General features: G+C 54.6%; 1 protein-coding gene across 1 annotated transcript in view; it reads left to right on the top strand.

Annotated features, from left to right (window-relative positions):
* The window catches only part of DHX37 (DEAH-box helicase 37), a 44529-nt gene that overhangs the window by 15443 nt on the left and 12531 nt on the right, over positions 1-16555 (top strand). The window contains exons 7-16 of the mRNA XM_025403577.1: positions 3104-3200; positions 4250-4363; positions 6667-6768; positions 6979-7093; positions 8399-8494; positions 8725-8810; positions 9774-9918; positions 10582-10658; positions 10959-11191; positions 15138-15249. Coding sequence (XP_025259362.1) covers positions 3104-3200; positions 4250-4363; positions 6667-6768; positions 6979-7093; positions 8399-8494; positions 8725-8810; positions 9774-9918; positions 10582-10658; positions 10959-11191; positions 15138-15249 — 1177 coding nt within the window. The remainder of the gene's footprint in view (positions 1-3103; positions 3201-4249; positions 4364-6666; positions 6769-6978; positions 7094-8398; positions 8495-8724; positions 8811-9773; positions 9919-10581; positions 10659-10958; positions 11192-15137; positions 15250-16555) is intronic.

Raw genomic sequence — 16555 nt, 5'->3', positions numbered from 1 at the left:
CAGGACCTGCCCAAGCAGGCAGCCTTCAAGCAGGCCCTCGGCTTACATCCTGCACAGTATGTGGAGGGGACAGAGTGGCCCATCCAGGGGCTCGAGAACAGAGCAGGGGGCCAGATGCAGGCAGTCACGGGGCTAGTACCTAGCATTGCCGGGTTAATGTAAAAGTCAAGGTTGTAAAGTACAAAATCTTGGCTGGGTGTGGTGACTCACGCCTGTAATCCCAGCACTTTGGGAGGCTGAGGCGGGCAGATCACCTGAGGTCGGGAGTTTGAGACCAGCCTGACCAACATGGAGAAGCCCTGTCTCTACTAAAAATACAAAATGAGCCAGGTGTGGTGGCACATGCCCGTAATCCCAGCTACTCGGGAGGTTGAGGCAGGAGAATCACTTGAACCTGGGAGGCAGAGGTTGCCGTCAGCCAAGATTGCATCATTGCACGCCAGCATGGGCGAAAAGAGTGAAACTCTGTCTCAAAAAGAAAAGAAAAAAAAATCCGGCAGTAAGTCTGCAGGACTTTCTTTGGAAAGCAACCTTGAACAGGCAGATATAGCACTTGCTTTGCAATGGCTGGGAGCACGTGTTTATAATGCAGATGCCTGTGTCTAACATGTCCAACGTGGTCTAAAATCCAGAAGGCACAAAAGAGCACAGAGTGAGAGCCTGCCTCATCCGCCTACTCATCAGATGTTACTAGGCAGCATCTAGTGTGCCAGGCCCATCCTGGGCTCTCAGGATGTGGTGGTGGGCCGGACAGAGCCACAGCCCCCAGGTCAGCACGCCTGTCGGGGGTGGGCCGGACAGAGCCACCGGCCCCCAGGTCAGCATGCCAGTCGGGGGTGGGCTGGACAGAGCCACAGCCCCCAGGTCAGCCTGCCGGTCGGGGGTGGGCCGGACAGAGCCACCGGCCCCCAGGTCAGCATGCCAGTCGGGGGACTTGTTGTCTTTGTCGGTTAGGCTGGGAGGACACTAAGGCAGGGACGGAGTACTGGGGGCCCCTTCTCACCCAGTGCCCTGCCTCCTCCCCAGGAGCAGCCACCACTGCCCATCTCCTGCACATCCTCCTGGACAATTCTTTTTTTTTTTTTTTTTTTTTTTGAGACGGAGTCTCGCTCTGTCGCCCAGGCTGGAGTGCAGTGGCGCGATCTCGGCTCACTGCAAGCTCCGCCTCCCAGGTTCATGCCATTCTCCTGCCTCAGCCTCCTAAGTAGCTGGGACTACAGGCGCCCGCCACCGCGCCCAGCTAATTTTTTGTATTTTTAGTAGAGATGGGGTTTCACCGTGGTCTCGATCTCCTGACCTTGTGATCCGCCCGCCTCGGCCTCCCAAAGTGCTGGGATTACAGGCGTGAGCCACCGCGCCCGGCCCCTCCTGGACAATTCTGTGCATAGTCAGCGTGCGTCTAGAAAAAACTGCCTCATCCTCTTTTTAACTTGTTAAATATTATAAAAATGTGAGGACTGGGCATGGTGGCTCATGCCTGTAATCCCATGACTTTGGGAGGCTTTGGCAGGCAGATCACCAGAGGTTGGGAGTTCGTGGCTAGCCTGACAAACATGAAGAAAACCTGTCTCTACTAAAAATACAAAAAAAAATTAGCTGGATGTGGTGGCACACACCAGTAATCCCAGCTATTCGGGAGGCTGAGGCAGAAGAATCACTTGAACCTGGGAGGCGGAGGTTGCCGTGAGCTGAGATCACCCCATTGCACTCTAGCCTGGGCAACAAGAGTGAGACTCCATCTCAAAAAAAAAAATTGGGGGCATATGCATAAGTAGAAAAGATAGTATAATAAGCCCCCAGGTACCCAAGACCTAGTTATAATAATTGTCAACTCCTGCCCTACCCTGTTGGGTCTGTACTCTCCTCCTGGCCCCACTCCCCACCACTGTTTAGAAGCAAATCATAGGCCGGGCGCGGTGGCTCAAGCCTGTAATCCCAGCACTTTGGGAGGCCGAGACGGGCAGATCACGAGGTCAGGAGATCGAGACCATCCTGGCTAACCCGGTGAAACCCCATCTCTACTAAAAACTACAAAAAAAAAACTAGCCGGGCGAGGTGGCGGGCGCCTGTAGTCCCAGCTACTCGGGAGGCTGAGGCAGGAGAATGGCGTAAACCCGGGAGGCGGAGCTTGCAGTGAGCTGAGATCCGACCACTGTACTCCAGCCTGGGCGACAGAGCGAGACTCCATCTCAAAAAATTAAAAAATTAAAAAAAAAAAGAAGCAAATCATAGATACTTTATCCTCGATATTTTGCTGTACAGATCTGAGAGAAAAGGACTAATTTTTTTTTTTTTTTTGAGATGGAGTCTCACTTTGTCACCTAGGCTAGAGTTCAGTGGCGTGATCTTGGCTCACTGCAACCTTTGCCTCCAGGGTTCAAACGATTCTCCTGCCTCAGCCTCGCGAAGAGCTGGAATTGCAGGTGCCCGGCTAATTTCTGTGATTAGTAGAGATGGGGTTTCACCATGTTGGCCAGGCTGGTCTTGAACTCCTGACCTCAGTTCATCCACCCATCTCGGCCTCCCAAAGTGCTGGGATTACAGGCGTGAGCCATTTTTTGTTTTTTTGAGATGGTTCTGTTGCCCAGGCTGCAGTGCAGTGGTGCCATCTTGGCTCACTGCAGCCTCAACCTCTTGGGCACAAGTAATTCTCCCACCTCAGCCTCCTGAGTAGCTGGGACTACAGGTGCGCACCACCACACCAGGCTAATTTTTGAGTTAAGACAAGGACTTTTTGTGAAACACACACAGCTATAGTACCCCTATGATAGCTGCCAAGTCTGTGTAGTCTCCAGAACACACTCTAGCCCACGTGCAGGTCTCCCCGGCGTCTCCTGGCGTGGTCGCCATCCGAGGAGGGCTCTGGCCAAGGTGTTTGGAGCCTGGCTCCTCAGTTGCCCTCAACAGCTCCTTCCCTTCCCTTCAGAAACCAGGATTTTGGAGGGGGAGAGTGGACTGGGGAGATGTCTGGGCCTCGTTTCGGGTTGCTGGTAGGCCCTGCCCTCAAGCCGCCTGCCTGCTCCATGACCTGCCTTGTAGTGGCCCCATGGGGACAGCCCCAGCCAGGCGTGGCTCTGCCCTAAACTGAACTCTGCCCACACAGGGTCGTCTCCTACCAGATCCGGTATGAAGGAAACGTGACAGAGGAGACCAGAATCAAGTTCATGACGGATGGTGTGCTGCTCAAAGAAATCCAGAAGGTTGGTTGTGGATCCTGGCTCACGGAGCAAGGCTAGTGGGCGTGGGGGTGGGGTGCTAGGCGTAGCACTCCCATGGTGCTGCTGTGTGACTTTGGGTGAGTTACTGAACCTCTCCAAGCTCAGTTTCTTGATGAGTATGTTAGTGCATTCCTCCGAGAATCATTTTGAAGTGGAAGTTGTAGAGTGCATGCCAACAGCTTAGCACAGTGGCCCGTACCTAGAAGGTGCTCGTGAAATGTGAACTTATATTTTTATTATAACTGTCTCACAGAGTTCACGCCTTGCCCAGGGTGTACTGAAAGCCTGTGGTGTGCAGGCTCTGCCCTGCGGTGGGCCCAGACACAGACACCTCTTGGGAGCTTCGAGTCCCGTTGCGTTTGGTGAGGGGCAGCACCAGACTCGGAGTGGGGTGCCAGCCTCAGGCTGGGGGACAGGGGAGCCGTTGGGCCTTGCCCTTGAGAAGGGGTACGTCTTCACGGTCCCTGGCCACAGAAGCTGCGTCCCAAGGTCTTTCCGTTTGTAAATCGGAACCCGAGCTGCTGCCTCCCATCAGCGCACTTGGGCCTTGGAGAAGCGCCCCACGCTTCCTAGGGAGCTGGCCATTTGATCAAGCGGATGGCACGCGTGTCTGGAGAGCCTGCAGGGCCCGGGTGGGGGACTGCTGTCTGGTGAAGCAGCTGTGCTCCGTGCTGGCTGTGACATCCCCTTGGGCAGGGCCAGTCTCCCAGGGGGATGGCAAAGGTGATTCCAGCCCTCCTGGCTTGGAGGCCACTGGGACTCCTGGGGGTGTCGGTGGATGCAGTTTGGGTCCGGGTGGCCCCTGTCTGTGTGGCATCTGCTGTCCGACTGCCCACGGCCCTACCCCCCATCTCATGTCCATTTCCCACCTGCCCTCCTGCCCTGCGGGCATCGAGTTGAGCAGCTCACCTCTGAAGAAGAGCAGCTGCCCTTCCTCTCACACTGTCTCCTCAAGTGGGGGTTCTGAGACGTGAAGCGGCCCTTGGGGCTCAGGCCGGGAGGGCGGGCCTCACCCCTGGACCTCCCCCCAGGACTTCCTGCTGCTGCGGTACAAGGTGGTGATCATCGACGAGGCCCACGAGAGGAGCGTGTACACGGACATCCTCATCGGCCTCCTGTCCCGCATTGTGACTCTCCGGGCCAAGGTAGAGCAGGAGGCGGGTGCTGGGGAGCCCCGAGCCCTGGGCCCCCCCAGCTCTGTCGGAGGCTTGGGCTCCCTTCACTTGTTCCCCGTTGCACCCTGGGCTGCTGCCATGAGCAGGTGCCTGAAGGACAAGGTCCCCTTGGGCCTAGGTCTAGGCCCTGTGCCAGGGCTGTGAATCTTGGAACAGCCCCTGTATGATCCCTTCCCCACCGCTCCGGCACCAGCCTCATAAACTGGTGTCCTTCTCCGCACCCAAAGCAAGAGGCTCAGGCGAAGTGCTGATGCCTGGCCAGGCGCAATGGGCCAGTTGATGAGGCCTCTGGGCCTCTGGGATCAGCAGAGCGGGTGGGCCTGCCTGGCCAAGGGTCAGACTCCCAGAACTCTGAGAGGGGCTCCCCAGGGCCTCTTTCTCCATCTCCCTGCCCCAACCTGACACAGGCCTGCTGAGTGGAGGGTGCCACCCGGGGGCTGGGCTCTGTGCAGGAGGCCTGTCCTACCCTCCCGGCGGGGAGAGGGGCCTGTGCTCCACATGTGCCACGAGCCTGGCCATGTTCAAGGCCCTGATAATCGACAGTGAACAAGACACCATCTTGTTCTAACAGTTCCTGCCCCCCTGGGGCTTCCACTTCAGCAAGGGTGGCAGGCAGGACGCAGACTCAGAGTGTGTGAGCCAGTGACGGACAAAACCGGGGGCAGTGGAGGGAGGATGCGGGGCTAGTGAGAGTTTCACCCGAAAGGTGATCTCTGAGCTCGAGTGGAGGGCTGAGTGAGGAAGGGAGCGAGCAGCGTGCGTCGCAGAGCAGGGAGAAGTCTGACTGGAGGAGCGCAGTGTAGAGGTCCGGAGGTGGGCATCTGCCTGGTGCCTTTTTTCTTTTGGTAACAAGCTTTATTGGGCTGTGATTCACATTTCATATCATTCATCCATTCAAATGTACAATTCAATGGTTTTTAGTCCATTCACAGAGTGTGCAGCCATCACCACAGTTTTACGTTTCATCACTCATCAATCCCAAAAGAAACCCTAGGCCGGGCACGGTGGCTCACGCCTGTAATCCCAGCACTTTGGGAGGCTGAGGTGGGTGGATCACTTGAGGTCAGGCGTTCGAGATCAGCCTGGTGAACATGGTGAAACCCTGTCTCTACTAAAAACACAAAAATTAGGCCTGGTGGCGGGCGCCTGTAATCCCAGCTACTCGGGAGGCTGAGGCCGGAGAATCACTTAATCCCAGCGGGTAGAGCTTGCGGTGAGCCGAGATCGCGCCACTGCACTCCAGCCTGGGTGAGAGAGCGAGACTTCATCTGAAAAACAAAAACAAAAAGAAACCCTGTGCCTTTTATGGTTTTTTGTGGTGGTGATTTTTGTTTTGTTTTGTTTTTTTGAGGCAGAGTCTCATTGTCACCAAGGCTGGAGCGCAGTGGTGCAATTGCAGCTCACTGCAACCCTGACCTTCTGGGCTTAAGGAATCCTTTTGCCTCAGCCTCCCAAGAAGCTGGACCATGGTCACTCTGTAACCATTTGCAAATGATTTCCGACAGTGGCTGCAGAGTTCCATGGTACTTCCCCACCAGCAGTGGCAGAGCTTCCAGCTTCTCCACATCCTGCTAACACTTGTCATTTTCCATTTTTATTATTCTAGACATCCCTGTGGGTGGAAAGTGATATCTCACTGTGGTCTTGGTTTGTGTCTTTAGGGAGTCTAGAGTGGCCAAGCAGCGAGCGTGAGGTGGAGTCAGGAAGGCACGGGGGTAGGGCAGAGAGGGACGGTCACTGTGGAGCAAGAGAGGGGCCTGTGCTGGGTGCCATGCCTCCCACAGAGGTGCTCTGGCCACTCCTTAGCTTCTGGGTTTGGGGTTTCCTAGCAGCAAAGGCAGCAAGGGCTTGAAGCAGAGCTCATCATGAGGCCATCAGGCATTGCTGAGCGGCCTGGGGACCAGAGAGCTCCCTCCCACCCCCAAAGACCTCCGAGAATCAGGCAGCTCCTCCCTGAGCCCCCAGAACAGACACCCGGTGAATCTTGGTGTCAGGTGGGAGCTAGGTTGGGTGGGCCCCAGTCTCAGCCCACCTGCCTCATATTCCACCATCAAAGCCTGACTCCGAAAGATACCCTGGAACAAGCCACCTCCCTGGGAGCAGCAGGTCCCGCTATTGACTCACTTTCTCCAAGGAGCCTTTGGCATCCAGAAAGGGGCAGAGGGTGGGGGCTGGAAACGGGGTGGGCAGCAGGGCACCCTCATGCTGATTTCCCAGGCTTCGGACCCACCTGTAGTACTGGGGCCGCGGTCACCAAGCCTGTCCTCCCACAGAGGAACCTGCCACTCAAGCTGCTCATCATGTCGGCCACGCTGCGGGTGGAGGACTTCACCCAGAACCCGCGGCTCTTCGCCAAGCCGCCCCCGGTCATCAAGGTAACACAGGGTCCCAGGTTCTCCGTGAGCTTGGACGGCACAAGGACGCCCTGGTGTCGGGAGCCTCCTGAGAGACCTCACTTGGTCCCATGGGGGATTGACAGCAGCTTGGAGAGGGTGTTGGAAACCTTGATTCAGAATGATGGGGAAAGGGAAGGCAGCCCTGGGCCGAAGCTCGCCCCCCACCGCGCCTTTCTGGGCATCCCACAGGTGGAATCCAGGCAGTTCCCAGTAACTGTGCATTTCAACAAGCGGACACCACTGGAAGACTACAGCGGTGAGTGCTTCCGGAAGATTTGCAAGATCCACCGGATGCTGCCCGCAGGTGAGGCCCTGGCCAGGTCAGGGGAAAGGAGCCTCCCTTCCTAAACCCTCGCTGAAGGCACAAGTGTGGGAGGGCCCATCTCCGAGTGGCTCAGAAAAGTCCCTTGTCCCTGCCAGGCCTCACTCCCTCACTTACTCCAGAGTGTTCACACCACCTGTCCTGCCTTATTCCACTCAAAATACTGTGAGGCTTCAGCAGCCACCAGATGGTAGAGTTTGCCATCTGTCCCCATCTGATAAGCAGAAAAACCCACAGAGCACAGGCCGGTGCTGGCAGGTGACCATAGACACTGCAGGGGAACAGGCACATCCCCTCGAGAATCACGGATACCCTTCACAGTTCTGCCTTGTCCCCATCACACCCGATCCTTTACTCACCTCATGTTACGGAAATGGACGTGACCTTTCTGTGTGAATAGATTGTGATCACTTCTAGCCAGTGATCACTTCTACTTTTTTTTGAGACAGAGTTTTACTTTTGTTGCCCAGGCTGGAGTGCAGTGGCGGATCTCGGCACACTGCAACCTCCGCCTCCTGGGTTCAAGCAATTCTCCTGTCTCAGCCTCCCAAGGAGTTGAGATTACAGGTGCACACTGCCACGCCCAGCTAATTTTTTGTATTTTGGTAGAGATGGGGTTTCTTCATGTTGGCCAGGCTGGTCTCGAACTCCTGACCTCAGGTGATCTGCCTGCCTCAGCCTCCCAAAGTGCTGGAATTACAGGTGTGAGCCACCGCGCCCAGCCTAATCAGAGACTCTTGTGTGCCGAATTCGGGCCCAAGGCTGACTTTCTTCATGTTAGGGAGGCAGGGAGCCGTGGGGGTGCTTCCCACCAAGCTTGAACTCCTCCTTCAAGGAAGCTGAGGTCGCTGCTGCATGATGCTCTGTCCTTGCTCTGCTTACAGCCTCTCGGGGCTCCCATCCATTCTCTGGGAGACTGGGGCTGGCGGGAGGCGAGGCGGAAGCTTGGGCAGTGAGCCTTCCTGCAGCCTCGGGTCTCAGGGCAGCCACGGCGCTGTCACAAGTGTGGTGTGCAGGTTTTCACTTGAGCACATTTCTCAGGGCTTTAGGGTCTGTGCCTGGGAGTGGCGTTGCTGGGCTGTGTGGTCGCTGTGTTTGTTGAACTCCCTGGCAACAGCTCCTTCAGTCTGGGGGTGCTGCCTCCTGCTCGTCTATGTCTGTGTACCCCTGTCCTCCCGCATTATCCCTGGAGCCCCGCCTCTCAGAGCAGGGCCTGGCAGGTGCCCATTGCTAAGCAAATGTTTGTGAGTGACTGATGGATAACAGAGGGGCCCGTTCTTTCTGCAGGCGGCATCCTGGTGTTCCTGACGGGGCAGGCTGAGGTGCACGCGCTGTGCCGCAGGCTCAGGAAGGCTTTCCCACCCTCCAGAGCCCGGCCACAAGGTAAAGAGGACTCCCCGACCCGCGCTCTGCCCTGAGCAGCTGGGCTTGGCCTCACGCTCCCTGGCTGGGGTGCAGCTCCCGCCTCTGAGCTTCCCTCTGGGAGCGTCAGCACCTTTGCCGTCCCCCACCTCACCCCCGAATAAATGGCCGTGCCTTGAACAACAAAGAGCAGTGTGCTAGTGACCATGCAGGCCACACACGCCTTTCTCTCCAACCTGCCCCTTTTCCAGAAAAGGATGATGATCAGAAAGACTCAGCGCAGGAAATGCGGAAGTTTAAGAAGTCGAGGGCCAGGGCCAAGAAGGCGCGGACCGAGGTACGTGGGGGGCTGGCAGGGACTCCTGGAGAGTAAGGCTGCGTTGTCCAGGATAGCAGCCGCCAGCCCCATGTGGCTGCTTAGGTTTAAGTGTAATTGGAATAAAATGAAATTAAAAATCCAGTTCCTGGTCGGGCGCAGTGGCTCATGCCTGTAATTCCAGCACTTTGGGAGGCCAAGGTGGGAGGATCGTTTTAAGGCCTAGAGTTTGAGACCAGCCTGGGCAACATGGTGAGACCCTGTCTCTACAAAAAATTTTTAAAATTAATCCAGTGTGGTGGCACATGCCTGTGGGCCCAGCTGCTCAGAGGCTGAGGTGGGAGAACTATCTGAGCCCAGGAGGTCAAGGCTGCAGTGAGCCGTGATGGCCCCACTGCACTCCAGCCTGGGCAACAGAGTGAGACTCTGTCTCTGAAAAGGAAAAGAAGGCCAGGCGTGGTGGCTATGCCTGTAATCCCAGCACTTTGGGAGACTGAGGCGGGTGGATCACCTGAGGTCAGGAGTTCAAGTCCAGCTTGACCAACATGGCGAAACCCCGTCTCTACTAAAAATACAAAATTAGCCAGGCATGGTGATATGCGCCTGTACTCCCAGCTACTCTGGGATGGCTGGGCTGGGAGGTGCTTTCCTCTAGCCTCTGCATGAAGGCACCGTGGGTCTTGCGGTCCGTGACAGTAGCGTAAGTACTCAGCCATCTCCAGCTTGCCTGTTGCACTACTGATGTGTCAGGCAGTGATCCAAGTTCTTCACATGTGTTCGCACAACCCTCCCACCAGCCTGAGAGACAAGGTCTGTGATAGTCCCCATTGTTTAGGTGGGAAAACTCAGACAGGAAGAGATAGTTGGGTCACACGGCCCGGGGGTGTGGACCGGGCTTCCACATGAGGGCACCTGTCTTCCTGCACATGCCTCATCCTCACACCCAGGGTCCCTGCAGCCCGGGTGTCTATGTGTTCGCCATAGGTGCTGCCCCAGATCAACTTGGATCATTACTCGGTGTTGCCGGCAGGTGAAGGCGATGAGGACAGGGAGGCGGAAGTGGACGAGGAAGAGGGGGCCCTGGACTCCGACCTCGATCTGGACTTGGGGGATGGCGGGCAAGATGGAGGTGTGTTCCTAGCCCCACTTCCTGCTCACATGCATTAGCTCTGCCCTGAGGCTGTGCCCAGAGCCCTTGTGGCCCCCTGGGGGCCGGGGTTCTAGCAGCTTTGTCCTCGATGCTTCCTGAGTTCTTTGAAAGTGCCGGGCACGAGGAGGCCTGGAACATTTGCCGTGCTGGATGTAATGGGGCTGCCAACCCCTTTGCTGACAGGTGCGGGTCTCCAGGGCCCAGGGGTGTTGCCCCGCTCCGTGTGCTCGCAGGAGCCCCCGAATGTAGATGGACCCAGTGCCCTGCTGTGCCTACCCAGGGGCTGAGTGGGGCAGCAGAGGGTACCCCAGTACTGGCTCAGCCTGAGCCTACCACAGTGCTGCCAGGACACGAAGAGCAGAGTCAGGCCCCCAGGATCCATGCCAGGGGTTTGGAGGAGGAGATTGTGCAGCACAGCAGGGGTTCAGATCCGACTCAGGGCAGTAGAGATAAGAGAGCCCCTGGGAACCTCTCAGCAGTCACCCCAGGCTTGGCCTGGCTGGTCCCAAGGGGAGCCTCCTCAGCAGGGCAAAGAAAGGAGTTCTGGTGGAGCAGCCTACGGGTGCAGGGCAGCTGTGGCTGGCTCCTGCCTGTGGGCATCTGTCCCGGCCCGGGTGCCAGTAACCTCTGCTTTCCCTCCAGGTGAGCAGCCGGACGCCTCCCTCCCACTCCACGTGCTCCCGCTGTACTCTCTGCTGGCCCCAGAGAAGCAAGCACAGGTAACCGTGCTGGGCCGGTGCCCAGCTTTTGGGGCACTTTTAAGGACATTGCAGTGAGGTTAGTCAAGCCCTTGGTCCTCTCCATCTGCTGTTTGACCAGCATCCCCAGAGTTTTGAGGAATATTGAGGTAGTTTTGGAGAATAGGGAACAGTCCTGCAAGGCACTGGGTCCCAGATGGGATGGCTTGTCCTTGCTACCTCTCCAGCACACCAGCCTGGCTGGCTCTGTCCTTGGACCTCCATTCTACGATTTCTTTCCTGATTCTGGTGTTTTCCTGCCATCCCCTCCCTGAATCCTAGGTCTTTAAGCCTCCACCGGAGGGGACTCGGTTGTGTGTTGTGGCCACCAACGTTGCCGAGACGTCTCTTACCATCCCTGGCATCAAGTACGTGGTGGACTGTGGGAAGGTCAAGAAGCGTTACTACGACCGCGTCACCGGCGTGTCCTCCTTCCGTGTCACCTGGGTCTCCCAGGCATCAGCTGACCAGCGAGCAGGCAGAGCAGGACGGACAGAGCCCGGCCACTGCTACAGGTAGGTTACCCAGGCTCCTCCTCAGGGACGTTGGCGCCGCCTTGCAATAGCCACTGAGGAACAAGGGAAGGACACTGACCCCACCTCCATCTGTAGTGCATCCCGTGTCCTGCCGGGCCCCTGTGACTTTGGGGTGCTCCCCAGCCCTTTTGCTGGCTTTCAGATACTCACAGTATTTCTTTCTTTTTTTTGAGATGAAGTTTCACTCTTGTCACCCAGACTGGAGTGCAATGGCGCGATCTCGGCTCACTGCAACCTCCACCTCCTAGATTCAAGCAATTCTCCTTCCTCAGCCTCCTGAGTAGCTGGGACTACAGGTGCCCACCACCACTCCCAGCTAATTTTTGTATTTTAATTTTATTTATTTATTTAAATTTTTGTATTTTTAGTAGAGACAAGGTTTCAGCATGTTGGCCACACTGGTCTCAAACTCCTGACCTCAGGTGATCCACCCGCCTCAGCCTCCCAAAGTGTTGGGATTACAGACGTGAGCCACCGTGCCCGGCCTACTTGCACTCTTTCTTTTTTTTTTCTTTTTTTTTTCAAGATGGAGTCTTGCTCTGTCGCCCAGGCTAGAGTGCAGTGGCCGAATCTCAGCTCACTGCAAGCTCCACCTCCCGGGTTCACGCCATTCTCCTGCCTCAGCCTCCCGAGTAGCTGGGACTACAGGCGCCCGCCACCACGCCCGGCTAATTTTGTATTTTTTTATTTTTATTTTTTGTATTTTTAGTAGAGATGGGGTTTCACTGTGTTAGCCAGGGTGGTCTCGATCTCCTGACCTCGTGATCCGCCCATCTTGGCCTCCCAAAGTGCTGGGATTACAGGCATGAGCCACCGTGCCCAGCCCACTGTTTCTTTATTCTGCTACTGAGGTCAGGGCCAGCTCTTGAGTGCTGTTTGTTTTGTTAACAGCTTGATCAGGATATAATTCACATACCATAAAGTGCATAATTTTAGAGCGTACAATCCAGGAGTTTTTAGGACAGTCACAGAGTTCTGCAACCATCACCACAATCAATGTCAGAACTTCCCATCAACCCAAAAAGAAACCCCGTGGCCGTTGCGATCACCCCCCATTCTTCCCTGCCCCAGCCTGTGGCAAGCACCAGTCCGCTAGTGTTTGTCTCTAGGGATGTGCCTGTTGTGGACAGTTCAGATAAATGCAATAAAGTCATACAAGGTGTCGCCCCTTGTGTCTGGCCTCTGCCGCTCAGCACGGTTAAGTTTTCGAGGCTCACCCTGGGTAGCCGGTGTTAGCTCCCCGCTCCTGGCCGTGGCTGAATGATATCGCACCATATGGATGTGCCAAGCTTTGTTTGTCGGTTCATCAGCTGGTGGACGTTTGGTTGTTTTCACCTCGTGGCTATTGTGGATAGTGCTGCTCTGAACACTCAGGTACAAGGATTTGCCTGACTCTGTTTTCATTGCTCTTGCAGTGGAACCTAAGAGAACCGCTGTGCCGTATGGTAACTCTGGGTTTAACTTACCGAGAAACCACCAAACTGTTTTCCACAGCAGCTGCCCCATTTTACATGCCTACCAGCAGTGAATGAGGGTTTCAGTTTCTTCACATCCTCACCAACACTTTTTTATTTTTTGTTTGAGATGGAGTCTCGCTCTGTCACCCAGGCTGGAGCGCAGTGGTGCAATCTCAGCTCACTGCAACCTCCGCCTCCCGGGTTCAAGTAGTTCTCCTGCCTCAGCCTCCCGAGTAGCTGGAATGATAGGCATGCATCACCATGTCCATATAAGTTTTTGGTTTGTTTGTTTGTTTTGTTTTTGAGACTGAGTCTCGCTGTTGTCAGCCTGGGCTAGAGTGCAGTGGCTCAATCTCAGCTCACTGCAACCTCCGCCTCCGGGGTTCCAGCAATTCTCCTTCCCCAGCCTCCCAAGTAGCTGAGATTACAGGTACCCACCACCACGCCCAGCTAATTTTTGTATTTTTAGTAGAAATGGGATTTCACCATGTTGGCCAGGCTGGTCTCGAACTCCTGACCTCAGGTGATCCACCTGCCTCAGCCTCCCAAAGTGCTGGGATTACAGGCATGAGCCATGGTGCCCGGCCAATTTTTAGATTTTTGGTAGAGACAGGGTTTCACCATGTTGGCCAGGTTGGTCTCGAACACCTGCCTCGGCCCCCCAAAGTGCTGGGATTATAGGCATGAACCACCGCACCTGGCCAGCACCAACACTTATTTTTAATATTTTTGTTTTGCTGGGTTTTTTTCTGAGAGACAGGGTCTCACTCTGTTGCTCAGTCTGGAGTTCAGTGGCACAAGTATAGCTCACTGCAGCCTCTGCCTTCTGGGCTCAAGCAGTCTTCCCGCCTCAGCCTCACATAGCTGGGAGTAGAGGCACGTGGCACTGTGCCTGGCTTCAGGTGTTTTTTTTGTTTTGTTTTGTTTTAATGTGTGACTATGTCCTGTCACACAGCCCTGCCGAGGTCCTGAGAACATGTGCCCCTACCTCCCCCACCCCCACTTTTTTTTATATGAAAGCTTCAGTATTTTTGAGCCTAGCTCTCCTAGTGGGTGTGAAGTGGTATCACACTGTGGCTTTGGTTTGTTTCCCTAATGATGGCCTCTTTTCATATGCTTACTGGCCCTTCATGCATCTTCCTAGGGAACTGCCTATTCAGATCTTTCACTCATTTTTTAATTAGGTTATTTGTCCTTTTATTGTTGATCTGTAAGAGTTCTTTAGGCCAGGCACTGTGGCTCACGTGTCTGTAATCCTAGCACTTTGGGAGGCCAAGACGGGCAGATCACAAGGTCAGGAGTTCAAGACCACCCTGGCCAACATAGTGAAACCCTGTCTCTACTAAAAATACAAAAATTAGCTGGGCATGGTGGCATGCACTTGTAATCCCAGCTACTTGGGAGGCTGAGGCAAGAGAATCACTTGAACCTGGGAGGCAGAGGTTGCAGTGAGCCAAGATCATGCCCCTGCACTCCAGCTTGGGTGACAGAGCAAGACTTTGTCTCAAAAAAAAAAAAAAAAAAAGTTATTTATATAACCTGGATATTAGATCCTAGTCAGATGTGTCATTGACATATATTTTTTCCTAATCCATGTGCTGTAATTGTGTGTATGTGCGCGCGTGTATGTAATAAATAGCTTTATGGCTGTTCCTTTTTTCAGGGCTACATGTTAATTACAAAAGTAGAAAATTTAGAAAATTTACAAAGAAAACCAGTAAGAAGTAACTGTTGTTAAAGTGTAGAGTGCTATGCACCCTCCCCTGTTTTAAGTACTCTACAAGGAATAATACCTTTTCTTTTGGTTTTGAGATGGGGTCTCGCTCTATTGCCCAGGCTGGAGTACAGTGGTGCCATCTGGCTCACTGCAACCTTCGCCTCCTGGGTTCAAGTGATTCTCCTGCCTCAGCCTGCCGAGTAGCTGGGACTACAGGTGCATGCCACCGTGCCTGGCTAATTTTTGTATTTTTAGTAGAGATGGGGTTTCCCCATGTTGGCCAGGCTGGTCTCGAACTCCTAACCTCAAGTGATCCATCCGCCCCCGCCTACCAAAGGGCTGGGCTTACAGGCGTGGGCCACCACACCCAGCCCGTGGAATAATATCTAATTAATTTTCACCAATTCCCTACAAGGCAGCAGCAATTTGAGCTGCATTTCACAGGTGAGGAGAACGAGGCAGGAAGAGGTGAAGCACTGTGCCTGGTGTCAGGTCGGGATCCAGTCTGTGGCCGTGGCTGAGTTTTGCGTTTGTTGTCCCGGTTTCTCTCTGCCCAGGCTGTATTCATCTGTGGTTTTTGGTGTGAGTTTTGCATTTGTTGTCCCGGTTTCTCTCTGCCCAGGCTGTATTCATCTGTAGTTTTTGTGTGAGTTTTGTGTTTATTTTCCTGGTTTCTCTCTGCCCAGGCTGTATTCATCTGTAGTTTTTGGTGTGAGTTTTGTGTTTATTTTCCCGGTTTCTCTCTGCCCAGGCTGTATTCATCTGCGGTTTTTGGTGACTTTGAGCAGTTTCCTCCTCCAGAAATCACCCGGAGGCCTGTTGAAGACTTAATCCTTCAAATGAAGGCTCTCAACATTGAAAAGGTCAGTTGCTGTCCCCAGTCCCGCTCTGAGCCACCCCAGTGGGCCACCTCCCTTTTCCCTGAGGCAGGGAGCCCAGAGCTGGGCCTGCTGGTGTCTGGCCTGTGGCAGCTGCTTACACGACAGTGCATCAGCAGGTGCTCCCAGGGCTTTTGGACTCCTGTCACCGTTGCCTCCCTAATGCTGTGTCCCCCGTGGGCACCCAGGGGATGGCTGCCTGGAGTAGAGGCAGCAGGGTCCTGCACGCTGTTCGTGGACCATCTGTCCGTGGGGTGTGCAGAACATGCTGCTGGCTCTTCCTGGCTGCAGCCTTCTCCGACCCAGTCCTCCAGTGGAGGGGGATCCCTCTAGGGTCACCTCCCCTCTCCCTGCTCCAGGGCAGGCTGAGCCAGGCAGTGCCCCGTGCCATGCTGCGTGCTGTCCTGTGGGCATTCAGATCACCATTTAACTGATGAGGAAACAGAGGCAGGGAAGTGAAGGTTTTTGTCCAGGGTCACACATCTAATAAGCAATAGAACCCTTTTAAACATCTGTGCTCACTGATTTTTCTGGATGTTAATATGTTCAAAATTATAAAAACTTTAGATACTTGAGATCACCAGGGAGAAGGTGAAGCCTGTCCCACTGTCCACTATTTGTGACCTGTGTCCCAGTTATGTTTCCGAACACATAACATCCTGTACTTTATTATTGTGGTTGTCTGAATATTGTGTGATATTTTACAGGCTGCTTTGGGCTTTTTTCACCTAATAAAAATCATGGGTGCTGGCCAGGCATGGTGGCTCACACCTGTAATCCCAGCACTTTGGGAAGCCGAGGCAGGTGAATTACTTGAGGTCAGGAATTCGAGACCAGCCTGGCCAACATGGTGAAACCCCATCTCTACTAAAAATAAATAAAAAAAATATTAGCCAGGGAGGCTGGGCGCGGTGGCTCACGCCTGTAATCCCAGCACTTTGGAAGGCCGAGGCAGGTGGATCACGAAGTCAGGAGTTCAAGACCAGCCTGGCCAACATAGTGAAACCCTGTCTGTAGTAAAGATATAAAAAATTAGCTGGGTGTGGTGGCACACACCTGTAATCCCAGCTACTCAGGAGGCTGAGGCAGGATAATCACTTGAACCCAGGAGGCAGAGGTTGCAGTGCACTTGGATTGCACCATTGCACTCCAGCCTGGGCGACAGGGCAAGACTCCGTCTCAAAAAAAAAAAAGAAGCCAGGCATGGTGACAGGCGCCTATAATCCCAGCTACTTGGGAGGCTGAGGCAGGAGAATCACTTGAGCCTGGGAGGCAGAGGTTGCAATGAGCC

Source organism: Theropithecus gelada, chromosome 11, assembly GCF_003255815.1.
Source record: "Theropithecus gelada isolate Dixy chromosome 11, Tgel_1.0, whole genome shotgun sequence".
NCBI lineage: Eukaryota > Metazoa > Chordata > Mammalia > Primates > Cercopithecidae > Theropithecus > Theropithecus gelada.
The sequence above is the reverse complement of the archived record's forward strand: the minus strand, read 5'-3'. Positions and strand labels throughout refer to the sequence as shown.